The 15,373-nt window shown below is 40.2% G+C and overlaps 2 protein-coding genes across 6 annotated transcripts in view; one reads left to right on the top strand and one right to left on the bottom strand.

Moving 5' to 3' along the window:
- Positions 1 to 42: 42 nt before the first annotated feature.
- LOC114436004 (prostacyclin synthase-like) lies at positions 43 to 6,803 on the bottom strand. Its single transcript, XM_028406028.1, has 10 exons — positions 6,657 to 6,803; positions 6,236 to 6,359; positions 4,592 to 4,767; positions 4,357 to 4,503; positions 4,148 to 4,260; positions 3,880 to 4,061; positions 1,701 to 1,866; positions 1,276 to 1,457; positions 736 to 887; positions 43 to 467 (listed from the first exon to the last, which is right to left on the bottom strand). The coding sequence occupies exons 1-10, from the start codon at positions 6,719 to 6,721 to the stop codon at positions 308 to 310; spliced, it is 1,467 nt and encodes a 488-aa protein (XP_028261829.1). The 5' UTR covers positions 6,722 to 6,803; the 3' UTR covers positions 43 to 307.
- A 3,743-nt stretch (positions 6,804 to 10,546) lies between these two features.
- Positions 10,547 to 15,373, top strand: part of LOC114435605 (SLIT-ROBO Rho GTPase-activating protein 3-like) — a 29,372-nt gene continuing 24,545 nt past the window's right edge. For all 5 annotated transcript variants that reach the window (XM_028405411.1, XM_028405413.1, XM_028405410.1 and 2 more), the window contains exon 1: positions 10,547 to 11,025. In XM_028405411.1, coding sequence (XP_028261212.1) covers positions 10,959 to 11,025 — 67 coding nt within the window. In that variant the 5' untranslated portion in view covers positions 10,547 to 10,958. The remainder of the gene's footprint in view (positions 11,026 to 15,373) is intronic.

Here is a 15,373-nt window from a genome sequence, read left to right as displayed (position 1 = left end):
ATTTTTTATTCAAACATTCAAAAAAAAGACACAATTCCTCCACCTTCATTCAAAAAACCTTAAAATTACATGAAACACAACATTTATTATTTCACTGAAACTTATTGTGTATCACAAAAAGAGGAAAATTCCAGATTTCCCATTTTATATATTTAGCCTTGGTTTTGTTTTACATGGAACAAACATAAATATGATTTATTTATGGACGGATTAATTATCATAGAATAAATAGTAAAACAATATACGTTACTTTACAAAATAAAAGTTATACCACACAGGACATGCTTTACAGCAGTTATTCATTAAGTCACATTTCATGCAGCATCCTCTTCAGTCTGTATCGGACCTGCAGATCTCCGTCCGGGTGCAGCATCCCAAAGCCGTATCGACTGGGATTAACTGATGGCAGTTTAGCCTCAGGGTCGCACATCTCCAGATCAAGATGGGTCAAGAGCAAGAACACAAATCTACGCAAGAGATGGAGGGAGTGAAAATAGTCAGTGCAGTAATAATCTGCAGTGTCTTAACATACATATGTCTACAGCAACTAATCTAAACAAAAAAGGCAAAGTAAGCCTACATCTCACTATTTATGCCTTATATGCCTTATGAAGATGGATTTTACTGGTCTGATCTGGTAATGAGAATGAAATTGCAACGCTTTGATCATGAATGCATCATTTTTAAATTTAAAGATATTTAAAAAAAGAGAGAGTTGTGTGTTTCCAGACTCACCGTTTAATGGTTGTAACAGCAAACTCTTTCCCAACGCACATGTTTCTCCCTGCGCCCCAAGGCATGGTGTAGTACTTCACCCTTTTTCCATGCTTGTGGAACTCATCCTTCACTGTCATATCTTTATTTAGGAAGCGATCATACTTGAAGATCTATGAGGCGGGGGTACAAGTAAGAAACCATGAGGCGTAATATCATGCAAATAAGTTTGATCCCATGTGGTCCTGCTCCTTATCTCCTTAATTATTACCTCTAACCACTGAAGACAAATAAACAGAATGAACACTGATAAATGATCTCGCTCACTTGCTACCCTTGGCATTTAATTTGTGGGCATTTACCAGCTTATCCCAGAGGATGCATCCTGTCAGTGATTTAAATCACACAGCTTAATCCTGTATCCTGCAGGACCACCAAGCATGCTTTAATATCACCCTAGGTATATACAGTAAACTCTGCTTCTCGGATTGATAAACATCGTGTAATGGTTGGTTTAAAATCTGTGCCGTTAATGTACTAGACCTGCTTTACACTAACTACCTGTGGTTCCTGGTGTATCTGTGGGTCCATCTGAGGGCTGAGGAAGGGGAACAGACACACTCTGTCTCCTCGTCTCAGGCGGTACTCCTGTCCATTGGCCATGCGCAGGGTCTTTTCCTGCACCACTTCCCTGTTTATCATCACTGCAGCGGTAAGCCGTAGGGTCTCACTCAGAACACTATCTGCAGAATTGAAAGGGCAGCAGAGTGGAAGATGTCACCGTGAGTGGGATACAAACATTTACAAGGATATAAATAAAATGCCATTTGACTGGTGCAAAGGTCAAAATCCAGGTATCACTGTCATTGGTTTAGTAAACTGAACTTATTTCCAGCAGCTTCTGTTTCCATCTGTTTTTTTATCTCATGACTAAAAACCAAGGTGGAGGAGCTCAAGGGAATAACAGAAAAGCAGCTGTTACGCACCAAACACAGGTGTGCTGTGTGTGTCCAGTGGGTGGATGTGGGGATGCTGTAGGGGAGTATCTTGAAGAATGGAAAGTCCTCTCATCTCTGACTTAACAGCCTTCATGGCCTCAGGGTGAGTCAGCAAGAAGCCAAGAAGCCAAAAGGCAGCAGGTCCAGCATTACACTGTAAGACACAGCACAACACATTAAACCTTTACATAAGCTTCAAGTCAGAAAACACACACACAACTCATTGAAAAGCTGCATGTAATATACTTCTGATTATTTACTGACTCGCGGAAGATTTTTTAATAATGTTTCCTTTCATGTTTCTATGCTAATGCTGTATGAATATAACAAGGAGCAGCTAGTAAATCAGTCCACACTTTGTACACAGTGCTGTCAGCCTCTCTGGGAGAGACACCTGAGCCTGTCAGACCATAATTGCTATGGGTTAAGGGAGCTGTTCTTCTTACTGCTGCACATCTCAGGTCAGCTCTCCATTGACAGCTGGGGCAAATACTTAAAGGCGACTACGGGTGCACATCACATTGTCTTTTTCTGCCCTCTTAGATCCTCAGATCACCAGAACTAACACTGCATATGATATGTGTCTGGGTGCTCTAACAGCTGCAGGGTGGGGGATCTTGAGGGAAAACATTTGACAGAGAGTACTGTTAGCTTGACATCCATTGAAAAAAATGGATAAAACAAAGTAGAGGAGCTTTAGGTGTTAGGTTGCAGGGGTAGCTGTTTCTGCAGTGGCTGAGAGCTCAGTGCAGTTTCCTACACTGTATTTTAACATCCTAGTTGCATTATTAGCCTTTTGCTGATCAAGTAATGTGATTCTATCTGTGGCTATTGCTGAGGTTACTGCTGTGTAACCTGCTACTGCTGTAGTTGCTTATCTTGTAAATGTTCGCAGAATGACTTGTCAAGATGTTGTCTGCATTTACTTGTGTGTCTAGTAGCATCAGTGCATTTACCGCTCCCAGTCCCAGCTAATGTATATTTCACTCTTATTGGGTATAAACTCTAACCTAAGCTACAGTAATTAGCTGCTTATTTTGACTTGAAAGTGACAACTTTTCATCTAATTCTCACTATGACTGTGCTTATATTAAAATACATGTGGTGGTGAAATTGTGACAACACACTACATTTACATATACACTGATTGTTTGCAAATGGAAAGACGGCAGCTCCAGTATGTGCAGGATTCATGATGGTGGCTTGTGGTGAAATCCCAGCACTTTACACTTTACTCTGAAATACATCAGTCTGCCTGTTAACACATGCATAAGCCAAATTCACTCTGGCACCTCTCAATAGTCTCACATCTAATCCTTCTATTCTCTGCAGAGATGCTCCACTTTTCATCTAAGTATGAGACTGTGGGCTCCAATATCCCAGCAGACATAATAATGCGCAAACAAACATGCTCAAGGACTGGCAGGTCTTTCCCCAAACAAGCACAGTAGCTGTATCAGCCTGCATTGGGTGGCCCAGCAGGCTTCTCCTTGCTTTAATTTTTAACACTGGCGTTCAAAGGGTGAACAATCATTGTTCCAGTGAGACCGCAAGCTGACATAGGGTTGAAACTATTACAGCTAAAATGTAGCTCTAGCAGTCATAAAGACCATAAACTGCTCGCTATCTCCCCCTGCTGGCAACAAGGTGCAATGACACCAAGTTACTCTGCACTCACTGGCTTAGTGAGCAACAATTCTGTACTCACACCTGTGTAAATATAGCTAATAATAGACACTGTAGCCATCAGAAACCAAATAAATAATATTTAAACAAGCTTTAATGAACAAAGTTATTGCTTAATCTGTAATGACAGACAAAATATAATTATGCTCACAGGTTATAAAGCAACATTTTTCTGAAGTGACACATATGTGGCTGAAACTATATGAACAAGAAAACAAAGGAAAAACAGCTCCCTCTGTTCTCTCTGTTTACATGTGTAATTACTAAACATCAAGCGAAATGTGGTGACTTGAAACTGATTCAGAGGACACAACCTGGCAAAGATCCCAGATGCAGGTTGAGGCAGGTAGCTCTAAGCAGTTTTGAGCAGACTGAGCACACGGAGTGGAATTCAAGCATTCAGTCTAGGTGTGGAAAGTTACCTCTGTGCGTGTGGTTTATAAATGCGTGAGAGAAAAACAGGTAATAAAATAGCTCTCACCTGTGTGGTCCAGAGTTGCAAAAGCAGGGCTCTTTTCTGCATTTTTGCATCGACTCCCTCATTCTGCAGGAAATGAAGGTAGCTCTGCTGCCAAGACATTGACTCTGACTGTCTGCTGAGCCACTGTGGAGACAGTAGCTTCCAAAGCTGCTCCTGGGCTGAGCTGGCTGTTTTGCTTTCCTCTGATAACAAAACCACATAATGCACGGTGATGCATAGCTGTGACAGTAAATGACGTAAATGAAAGCAGAAGCTAAGTGTCACTTACCCCGCTTGAGTGTGCAGCGAGCCAACTTTGTGAGAAGATCATCAAACTTGCGAAACTCTTTGTAAGTTGCAGCGGCATTATCTGGTGTCTCAAACAATGTAAGATAGCCAGCCCTGAGAAAAATAATAAAGTTACAAAAAATCCTTCTAACTGGCCCTTTTACATGTTGATTGACTGTGTTTTGCTAGGGTTAAAATGCTGTGAGTTACCTAAAAAGTAGACTGTAGCAGAGGCTAAAGAGTCCATCCTCTCTCCACTCTGAAAGATTGCAGCTATTGTGGTTAGTCAGCAGCAGCTTCTGAAGGTGAACGCTCATGGCACTGTTAAGCTTGAAAAGACTGGAGCCCTGAAAATGCCTAAGGATCACAAAGGACATTTGAAACATTTGTCCAAAACATAAATTACTAAACCATCTGTTAAAAAAAATAGTTTTTGTTTTCTTACTGTTCCATCCATTTCCTCTCTGATGAGGTCTGGACGCTCGGCAGCTGCAGACTGAAGATCCTTTTAATGAGCTGGTTTCTGATGCGTGTGAAGTCCAACGAGATTGTGTCATGCAGCACGGCATCAAGGGAGTTTGGGTCCAAAAGCACTGTCACGTAGACACCAGCAACACGTACCTGCGAGTATGTCATGTTAGTTGTTCACACTGATATTTAAATATACACACGCCTTTTTCATTGACAGCTGGAGCAAATATTTAAAGGCGACTACGGGTTGTGAAGTTTCCTACTCTGCTGGTGTGCTAGCAGTAAAATTTGTGTTAGTTTAACATTAGTTAGTTAGTTGCATTATTACCTTTTGCTTATTATTATCAAGTAATGTGACTCACATTTTCTGGCTCCTTGAACTATCGCTGAGGTTACTGCTGTGGTTACTTGTTTCCATAGTTGCTTATCTTATAAATGTTCACAGAATGACTTGTCAAGATGTCTGCATTTAGTTGTGTGTCTAGAAGTATCAGTGCATTTAGCGCTCCCAGCTAATGTATATTTCAATCTTATTGGGTCTAAACTCTAACGTAAACGACCGAATGTAAGCAGATCACCAGAACTAACGCTGTGTGTTGTGTCTGGGTGCTCTAACAGCTGCAGGGTGGGGGATCTTGAGGGAAAACATTTGACAGAGAGTACTGTTAGCTTGACATCCATTGAAAAAAATGGATAAAACAAAGTAGAGGAGCTTTAGGTGTTAGGTTGCAGGGGTAGCTGTTTCTGCAGTGGCTGAGAGCTCAGTGCAGTTTCCTACACTGTATTTTGACATCCTAGTTGCATTATTAGCCTTTTGCTGATCAAGTAATGTGATTCTATCTGTGGCTATTGCTGAGGTTACTGCTGTGTAACCTGCTACTGCTGTAGTTGCTTATCTTGTAAATGTTCACAGAATGACTTGTCAAGATGTTGTCTGCATTTACTTGTGTGTCTAGTAGCATCAGCGCATTTACCGCTCCCAGCTAATGTATATTTCACTCTTATTGGGTCTAAACTCTAACCTAAGCTACAGTAATTAGCTGCTTATTTTGACTTGAAAGTCACAACTTTTCATCTAATTCACACAATGACTGTGCTTATATTAAAATACACGTGGTGGTGAAAGTGTGACAACACACTACGTTTACATATACACTGATTGTTTGCAAACGGAAAGATGACAGCTCCAGCATGTGCAGGATTCATGATGATGTAGGTGGCTTGTGGTGAAATCCCAGCACTTTACACACACCAGTCTGCTTAAATATACACACATGCATTTTTCATTAGCTCAGACTGAATAATGCTTCATTTAGTGTCTTTTAATTTGAAACTAAAACATATGAAATAGGGGCTTTTAAGTAAAACATATTACACTGGTAAAAAATAAATGGTGGCACTTTCAGTTCTAACTTTAGATGAATAAGCCTTACATTATGTTTGACTAATTAACTTAATATGTTCTTTTAAAACTTATATTGCTGCAGTCTTGGAGAAATGTGCTGGTGCTCTTGTGGTCTTAATTAACTGCTTTAGATTTCTTGATTCTTTATGCAGAATTTTTTTTCTTTCAGATCATTATGCAAACCTTTACACTTGTCTCATTACAAAAACTTACTGTGAAGATATCTCCATGCTTGTCTTTCATCCGGGCCAGAAACTTGGCAGCATCTTTTCCAAACTCAAGTGCATGTCCCAGCCATGGAATCAAGCCTTTGTCCAGTGGAGGCTCATTTTCCTGTCTGCCATTGATAAGGAAACTCAGAATTTGCTTATCTTTATGAATCTCACCCAACAGGTTTTTAGTTGGCATGAAATCATACCAAAATAGCTTTGTAACTGCGACATGCAGTTAATAGGTGACTAAAAGCTAATAAATGCTAAATGCTTCGTTCTTTTGATGTTGATCAATTTGAAATTAATTCTAATGTTTGACACTATATTTATTTTACAAACCTTGAGACTAACACAACCTATGAATGAAACAAATCCATTAAAATCAGTAAGAACACACAGTTCTTGTCAATGAAAAGCTTTACCTTCTGCGAGAGTAGATTAGGACTAGTATAAGCAGTCCAATGAGGAGGAAAACCGTCCACAGCATGTTTCTGTGAAGTTTCCCTTGCTGTCCTTCAGGTTATTTACTCCATAACTGCTGCCAGCTTTCTTATAGCTGTGTGCATGGTTCTGCTGTAACTACCACTTGTTAGGAGGCGTGGAAAGGTGTGGCTGGTGACACCAAGTGTTACACAATTCTCAATAATAGAGTGTCAGACACCACAAAAACTAAATAGACTGGGATGATCTGTGAGACAATTAACTGTTTAATATGTATTCAGGTAGAAATGTTCACATTAAGTTGCATCTTTCAGCCACACAGCCTACACTAGGTCTTTCTTTTGTATTTTGTTTTGATTGTTTAGTTCAAACAGCGCATTGAAAAGCCACATGCCAGAAAATTTCTTAGCCCTGACATCATCCAGGAAAGTTGACTCATGTTTCACTTAGTAAGAGGTGATGTCAGGAAACCTGTGTTTTACACTAACATGTTCCCAGGGTTTGTTGATGTGCAGTACTTCTATGACAACATTCTCTGTTCCTCTTTCTGTTGTGAAATTTCTATTTTTATACACACTCCTGACGATTTACAGACACAGTCACACAGAAACCAACAAGGTAGTTTACCTAATTTTGAAATCTCACAGTTTGAGTTGTGTGCCTATCCATGTGTGGGGAAAAGATGTTTACAGGACTGTGATGCATGTAAAAAAATAATAGCCTGTAGCATTTTTGAAGGTGGTCCCTTGGTGTGTAAAGTGACCAGAAGATGGTAGTCGTGCACTTGTAGCTGCCTTACCTCTAATCAGTTGGACAGAAGAAGTTCAGTGGACGCTCGAGTGAAGTGGGTATGCATTTGTGCCAGTATACACAATTACAAAAAAAATCACACATCTTTGCAACCCGAAAAAACGTAATTGGCAGATACCTTTCACCTGAAGGGTCGTTCAATAGACCATACCAGACTGCCAAAAGTTAGCTTGAGTTAAACTAAACCCAAGCGTAATGTTGAAGTCAACAACCACCTCGTTTTGTTGTTAAATCAGACAGCTCTCAAAACAACAAGCATCTATAAAGTGAAACTTGCGATTTAATGTCAGACATTCAGGACACTGAACATGTAATTTATGTGTTATTTACGTCTAAAGTGGCCGCTAGCTTGCTGCTAGCTTTCTATGTGCTCATCAAAAACAGACCCGAGTAGCTACAACGAACACGCTACAAAGTTCCTACTGCATGCAGCAAGCTAACGTACAGATGTGAAGGCTTTGACATACATTCTTGTGACTTATCATAAATGTCTTAATGTGGCTCCAGCTTTACACTTAACTCTAGGTCAATAATAAAATGTACATTGAAAGCAACATTAAAAATGGATGAACTATAAAGGAATAAGTGGAACTTAGTATCAATAGAGGTCTTTCATTAAGAAAATCCCTGTTATAATATATATCATTTGATTATCCATCCTCAGCAGTTTTGTTTGTTTAATTTTCTTTTATAATGTAAAATAACACTTTATAAACACCACATTTACAGTCTGTTGTTTCACAGTTCAGGTCTGAATCATGTTATCTCACGGGATAGGGTTGAACCATTAGACTCTCAGGAATAATGTTATCCACTCTGAACAGTCTGTTTCATTAAAAAGTGGTCGTTTAACACACTACACAAAATGTGCATTATTTTTATTGTGTAGATTGTCAAAGGTGGATACTTAGGTTTAAGTAAGTCTGTTTGTGAAACATGTAATCTAATGCTGCTCAGTCTAATATCTTTATGACAATTTCCCCTGGGATTAATAAAGTATTTCTGATTCTGTATAAATATAGTTCCAGCTTATTAAACATTACCTGAATTAAACATTAATCATATTTTAGTCATTATAAAATTTTAACATAACACTATGCATTGCCTTAAATAACTATGCTATATAACTATAATTCTTAGCCTTCCAAAGGGGACACACCTTTTTGATGGATGATTTAATGCTTTTGCAAGTGGATGGTTTAAGTTTCCTTGTCTGTTTAGTCACAGTGTTTTCACCTTATTTTGAAACCCACTTGATCTGTATGCACTCAGTCGCACTCAGAGACCAAGAATCGGTGGTAACATTTGCTCAGGAAATAGGACGTGAAAGGATTGCATTATTAGCACTGAAAGGTTCCCTGCAGATATCTCCTGGCCTCTCCTCCAGCTCTAACAGCTGTCAGAGGCTGACAGGTACCCACAGTTCTCCTGAAAATGTGTTGCAAGAAGGCAGATGGGTTCCTTTCGACACATATCACAATGCAATCTTTTCACTGACTCAATTATCCCTGTCGTACACGTCCTTCTGCGGTCCTCTGAGACACATTTTGGGAGTAGGATGAAAGATTTGGCACGCAGTTTCACTTGAGAAGATGCAGGAAGTTATTTGACAGTTGTCAGCAAAGTGCAGTGAAGTGAAGCAGGTCAGTGTGACACACAGGAATCCTGATATTCTCTGGAGAAATGATCCAAAATCAGTGCTGCTACTGTAGCACGTATTAGCTTTTTGTAACATCTTGTAGTTCCTCAGATTAATTTGCAAACTTGGCTAATGCAGACCTTACTTAGCACATTTTCACTAATATAAAACTGATCTACAGTCATGCTAAAATGTAAAACTGTTGAACAACCATCTGATTAAAACAGAAACATCTAAGTTAAACTGTCAGTGGATGGATTGCATTGTGATTCACCATTTTATACCCCTGAGCTTCTTCTACTGTGGTCTTTAAACACTCTGTGGCAGGATGCAAATTCAGCAGAATCACCGACTGGAAGGTGCAAAGCTGCAGCAGCAGAGCAACCCCAAAACCATAAGATGATGCTTCACGGTTAGTGTCCATATGTTGTTCCTCAAATGTAGATTGATAGTTTGCTTTGCGCTAGTGCTCTTTGATGAATTTGAACACCAACACTTGATGGTGCAGATGCTGGGAGGAGTACATGCAACACTTTTGAGCTTCTTAGGTGCTGACATGATGAATCAAATTTGATCAATATGAAGGCGGGGTAAAAATAGAGGCGTTTTATGTGAGTGATCAGTATATTTTTATTTCTTTCAGCAGTTGTGCACCTTGTTTATATAGCTACATTAAACGTGAATTGGTATAAGCCCTTTATGGCTCTGCTCTTTAGCAATCTTTAAGATCTGTGCCGCAAATGATTTAAAGGAACAGTCCAGTGTTTTTAGAGTGAAATTTCAGTTTTGCTGTTATAGAACTAATCTCTCATGCTATGCCTTTGTAAAGAAACTAGTGCCTTTATCTCAAGGTTGACCTTACCAATATTTTATAGGGTCATCAGGGAATTGAGTCATTTTCCAGGCAGTGGCAGGCAATTATGTCACATTCTGGGGGATTTACGCAGCATTGGGTCAGGATATCACAGCTTCTGCCACATTCATTTTGACCACTATCTGTCTCCTGTGAAGCCCCAATTTTATAGTAGTGCAATATTGTATTGCAGAAGTTAATGCAGATTTGGTCCCAGAGGCCTAAAAAAACACACTCATGTTGTCATTTGTGTTTGGGCTGACCGATTTGTATATATTGCCTATAATAGACATGTATGTTTTGAATGATCCAATCACGCCTCTGGTTTGCAGTCAGCTTCAGTTCTCATGCAATAATCAAAGCAGTCATTCATTCAGCTGTGGACTGTGGAGAGCATATCTGTTATTGGCAAAGCTTCTCATCTCAGTTCACACAGAATAATCTTAAATCATCCATGAAAAGAAAAGTGGGGAAGGAGGGAGGGGGTTGTGGGAGGGAGGAGTCTCACAATGACTTTCACATCCATTCACAGCGTTTTTTTTCTGCAGCAGCATTGAACTTGCAGAGAGAGAGAGAGGGACTGGACAGTTTTGTGCAGCAGGCTCCTTCTATTATCACTGAGGCTGCCATAGCTGTTCCTCCCAGAGACCACTCGAAGCTGCATGAAATGTGCATCAAACGGGGAGCGTTTTGCGATTCACTGAAGAGTACTGGTGACGGGGAGCTGGAGGAGTGGTCGCAGATCATTATGCACTTTTAGACAGACGTCGCTTTGAACCCAACAGCAGCAGCAGCAGCGGCGACGTCGCAGAGCCTTAAGTGCGTTTAATCTCCGAAGTTGTGTCAAAGCGGGCGATGATTTGCATCTGATTGTTGCTCAACTATCTGGAGAGGACCGCAGACAGGCGAAAGGCTGCATTGTGGCCAGTGTGAGACGCTGATTCCTGCCTGAGGACTGCACAATCCCCTTCTCCCCCCAAAATGTCATCTCAGGCGAAAGTCAAGAAGGACAAAGAGATTATTGCCGAATATGAGACCCAAGTAAAAGGTTGGTAACGTGCAGGCCTGGTCGCATTGTTATGCACTGTGTGAAGGCACTATTGCGTAACTTTACGTGGCTCTCTGGGCGCAGTGTTTCTGGGGATGAGTCATTTATTTTTGTTAAAACATATTGCTTTAGGAAATAGCTCATAAATGAATGGTATGTTAGACCATCTGTTAACTCGGATCGAATGGGATGAGGCTGTTATTCGAATTCAGAGGTGTAAGTTGGCTGAACCGGTTTCTCCCTACAGAGGATGACTGAGCTCCTACAACATGCCTAGCCCTGCATGTGTAGTCATGAAGGAGCGTCTCAAGGAGATCCTAATACAAACAATAACCAAACACACTAATTCAACTTTTCCCCCTAACACCCACTCATACAATACACAATTCAAACATTTCTAACTACTAACTGGGGAAAAAGGTTAAACATGGGGAAAATCTGTCACCTTAAATGACAAAATGCTTTTCAGTAAGTATTTAGTCCAGGATGAGGTGTAATAGATGGAAGAGGAGGGAATGCCTGAGAAGGTCACACAGCCAACAGTTCAGAAAGTCCATACATAATGTATGCTGTCTGTATGAATTATGAACCATGAAAGGATTTTACTGTCTGCCGCTAAATATGTGACTGGATAAACCACCCAGAGAGAGAGGAGAGTCAGGAACACTGATGCTGTGTTGCAGCATATTGTGCAGGATGTATATGGGTGGGCTGTCTTCTCAGGCTCTCAGAAACAACTTCACACTGTGGTGACTCCTTGCACTGACGTGCATCCCCTTCCACAGTTGTGGTTTTTTTCTGTAAGCTGTGTGTGTTGTGCAGACAAGGTAGCTTCTCTGTACACTAAGTTACATAAAACCAGTTAGAGCTGACTTATCAACTAACTGGTCCAGCTTTATTTGGAGGATTTGCTCTTTTACTTACATCAATCAGTCAGGCTGGTATGACATAACAGCTCATGCAGTCATACCTTTGTGGGGCATTTTTCAGTTTTATATTGATGATGAGTGCCAACCGCTGTCCTAGTCATCTAGCATGTCATTTGATGCTGTCAAAGTGCAGCGTGATTATCAAAATACCTTGAAAGGACATGCTGAGTGCTGTCCTGTTCATACACAATCCCATAATATCACATAGAATTGATTATTAACAAAGCTCTTGAGTGGTAGAAACCACATTAACAATGCTAACCCTGGTTGGCAGCCACTGGAACCAAGCTGATTGGTTCCACATAAAAAAATAACATGGCTCCGTTTTGGGCCTGATTTCATGGACTATAGGCTATAATCAAGCTGATTGGTGCAAATCAGACTGCATCATCCAATTACAGACTCTTAGCAGATATTACATGAGCTGATTGCAGCTCTCAGGTGTGAACTGTTTAATGCAGGTATTCATTTTTACTATTACAGTTCAGTTTAACAGATAATTTGTTGTTCTGGCATACATGCTGTTTGTTCAGAGGCATGTATGGTCCTCAAACCTGTTGGCTGCAGCTTAGCTCTACTTTGCATTATAACTATAAAGAGGGCAGCTTAATGTAGATTAATGTATACTTTAAAGTACAGACATGTTGTGTCTCAAACATTTCATCAAACTTTTTAGTATGCTGTTGTTTTATACTCTTTCCTCATTATTAGTAAATTTTATGGTCACTGTTTAATTCAATTGATGAGGATGGTGTTTATAGTTAGACAGATCACGTTATTATAGTTCCTCTGCAATAATGTTGAATTAAAAGCAACATTTTATCCAGGTTTAATGTAGATTCACTGCTGTGTACACAGAGTAGAAATGACAAAAGCGCATCAACATGTGTCACATATAGCATATTTCAGCCAGAGGTGTGGTTTCATTTGTTCTTGCCACTGTGTGTTTGTTTGTCTGTTTGACTCCGTCACTCTCCCTTACACTCTGTCTATGGTTCACACATCAGCTCTGTGGCTGTGAGAGAGCCATCACAGCTCCATCTCTCATCTCAGTTTCAGGAAAAGCTTTTAAGCTGACATCTTAAGCTCATTTGCAAACTGGGTTTAGATCAGTGTGGAGCTGTGGGGGGCTCTACTCTGACACTGACATTGGACTCCAATAATGCTGACTGTACAGCAGTTCAGTCAGACAGAAGCCTAATGCACTTCACTGCATTTTACTGCACTTTACACAACATGCCACATTTCAGCAAACAGTGTCGCACTGATGCCTCCAGTGAGATAATATCATAAAATGTAATCATACATACGCCTGCATTTGACTTCCTGAGTAACAGGTCTGTATAGGTAAACTATTTCCTTCTATTCATAGGAGTTGTCTGCAGCCATTCGGTGGAAGTGTCAAGAACATGTGGATTAACTGGAAATGTTCTTACCCGTCTGTTTGTGTTGATGTTTGTCCTTTTGCTTCGACCACACAAAGAACTTCTTTGTATGAGAGTTTTATTGTGCACCCATTGCCTGTGATTCATCTTTTAGTTTTTGCCCTTCCTCCTCTTTGTGTAACTGTGGAGTCAAACTTTTAGCCAATCAGTATTAGACCTAATAGCATCATCACACAAGGGGTGACACAGAGTTGGTTTGTTAGAGGACTACACACAGACGTGTCTCCGTACAAAGTGGCCATAAGCTTCCTGCTAATCTGACACCAAAACTGGACTAAATGAGGGGATGCCCCTTGTCACACGCCATGCGTGTTCTCTGTACTACACGTCTAAGCCATATTATCTTTAATGCAGTTGGGGCTGTTTGCACAAATAGCCTTAACAATGTGTTGTTGTGCTGTTGCTAAGGGAAGGAAGGGCAACAGAATTTATGTATCTTAGCCACAACTTTATATGTTTTAAAAAAGGATGTGAAATAACATTTTATAAATGTTATCATACTTTATTGAACAAATTACATTGGCTTCTACTAGCAAATAAATAAAATGGCACCTTACTACAGACACTCCTACTGTTACTGCAGATATGCAGACACACCCCTCTAGGGTTATTCATCATAATAGAAGAATGCTGCGACTGATACTGCCGTGAAATGTCAGGGTTGGATTACGACAGTGGAACAATATCTTTGTTGCCTGCATCTTGGTAACATGTATGACACACACGGTCTGTTGTTGTGCTGACAGATTCACACTCACAGACTTGTGTCACAATGATGACGATGGAATTCTGGATTTTCCTGTTCTGTGGCTTTGCAGATACGGATGCTTTCCTTAGAAATATTTGTGCAGCATGTGAGAGGAATACATGCGAACTTAAGCAAAGACATACCATAGCCGTTACTATACGTTCAGAAGACAAGTGTTCACAGAACACAGCCTTGATTTGTACCAAATTATGTCAACGTGTCAGTCTGGGTTAGGCCCCATGTGACCAGCCACGCATGGCTTACTGCAGACACAGCCTCAGAGACTGCTGCTGGCTACTGCAATAGCTGTGTAGGCTAGTTTGAACAGGTTACTGTGGTGACAATGACTACTCATTATGTGATATTTAGTGCTCTTTGTGCTGCACAGTGTCTCTAACTGGCAAAGCTGCAAGGCAGCAGTGACCAGTTTTTTCCCTCAGTTTCATTAAATGATCCGTTAGAGACCCAGGAGTATAGCCACCATCACAGACATGGTGAGTTTAAACATGGTGTGTTTTCTCTTTTGGTGCGGGTTAAGCCTAACAGTAATCACACTAAACTAAACAACATAGTGGAGAATAGTGCTGATCTATCTGCATTTAAAATCTGTTTGCAGTGTGATCTGTATGTGCTTTCATTCTTCTTTAGTGTTTCTGCACCTCCTGTGTTTCTGAAAGTAATACGTTTATGCACTTTGTGCTTCTTAAAGTCACCAGTTCATGTCAGACTTTTTATAGGAAAAAAATAACATCAGTAAAATCATGTTTGTGAATTTCCATCAGCCTTTGGGTGCGGAACATTTTATTCATTCTGGCTACACACTGGTCCCAGACAGAGAACCTGGTCCGGCATGTGACTCAGTATTTCATTTCATTACCGTCTGGTTGTCAATAAAAAAGATAGAAAGAGAATGATTGAACTTTTGAGGCTTATTTCTTGGTATATTATTTAGTGTAGTCTCCTTGCCAGCATCTATGCAATTATGCATTACTCTGCAAAGGCTTGAATCATTCATCAAATGTAGTGCGGTATTGCATAGTCCCTAGTAACAGTTTAAGATCTAAAAATAACACACTTACAGGAGAGCGAATTCAAATATCACAAGTCTATTTGATGTCTCTTTTATAAATTTATGGACTGAAATTGGCTTAGATTTGCTCATTATTTTCTCTGCTTGCTCTTTTACACTTTTATTTTTAACACTGTAGGTCTAAAGTGAAGCGGCG

The sequence above is a fragment of the Parambassis ranga genome, chromosome 5 (genome assembly GCF_900634625.1).
Source record: "Parambassis ranga chromosome 5, fParRan2.1, whole genome shotgun sequence".
NCBI classification, from domain to species: Eukaryota; Metazoa; Chordata; class Actinopteri; family Ambassidae; genus Parambassis; species Parambassis ranga.
This window is presented reverse-complemented; position numbering and strand designations above follow the sequence as displayed.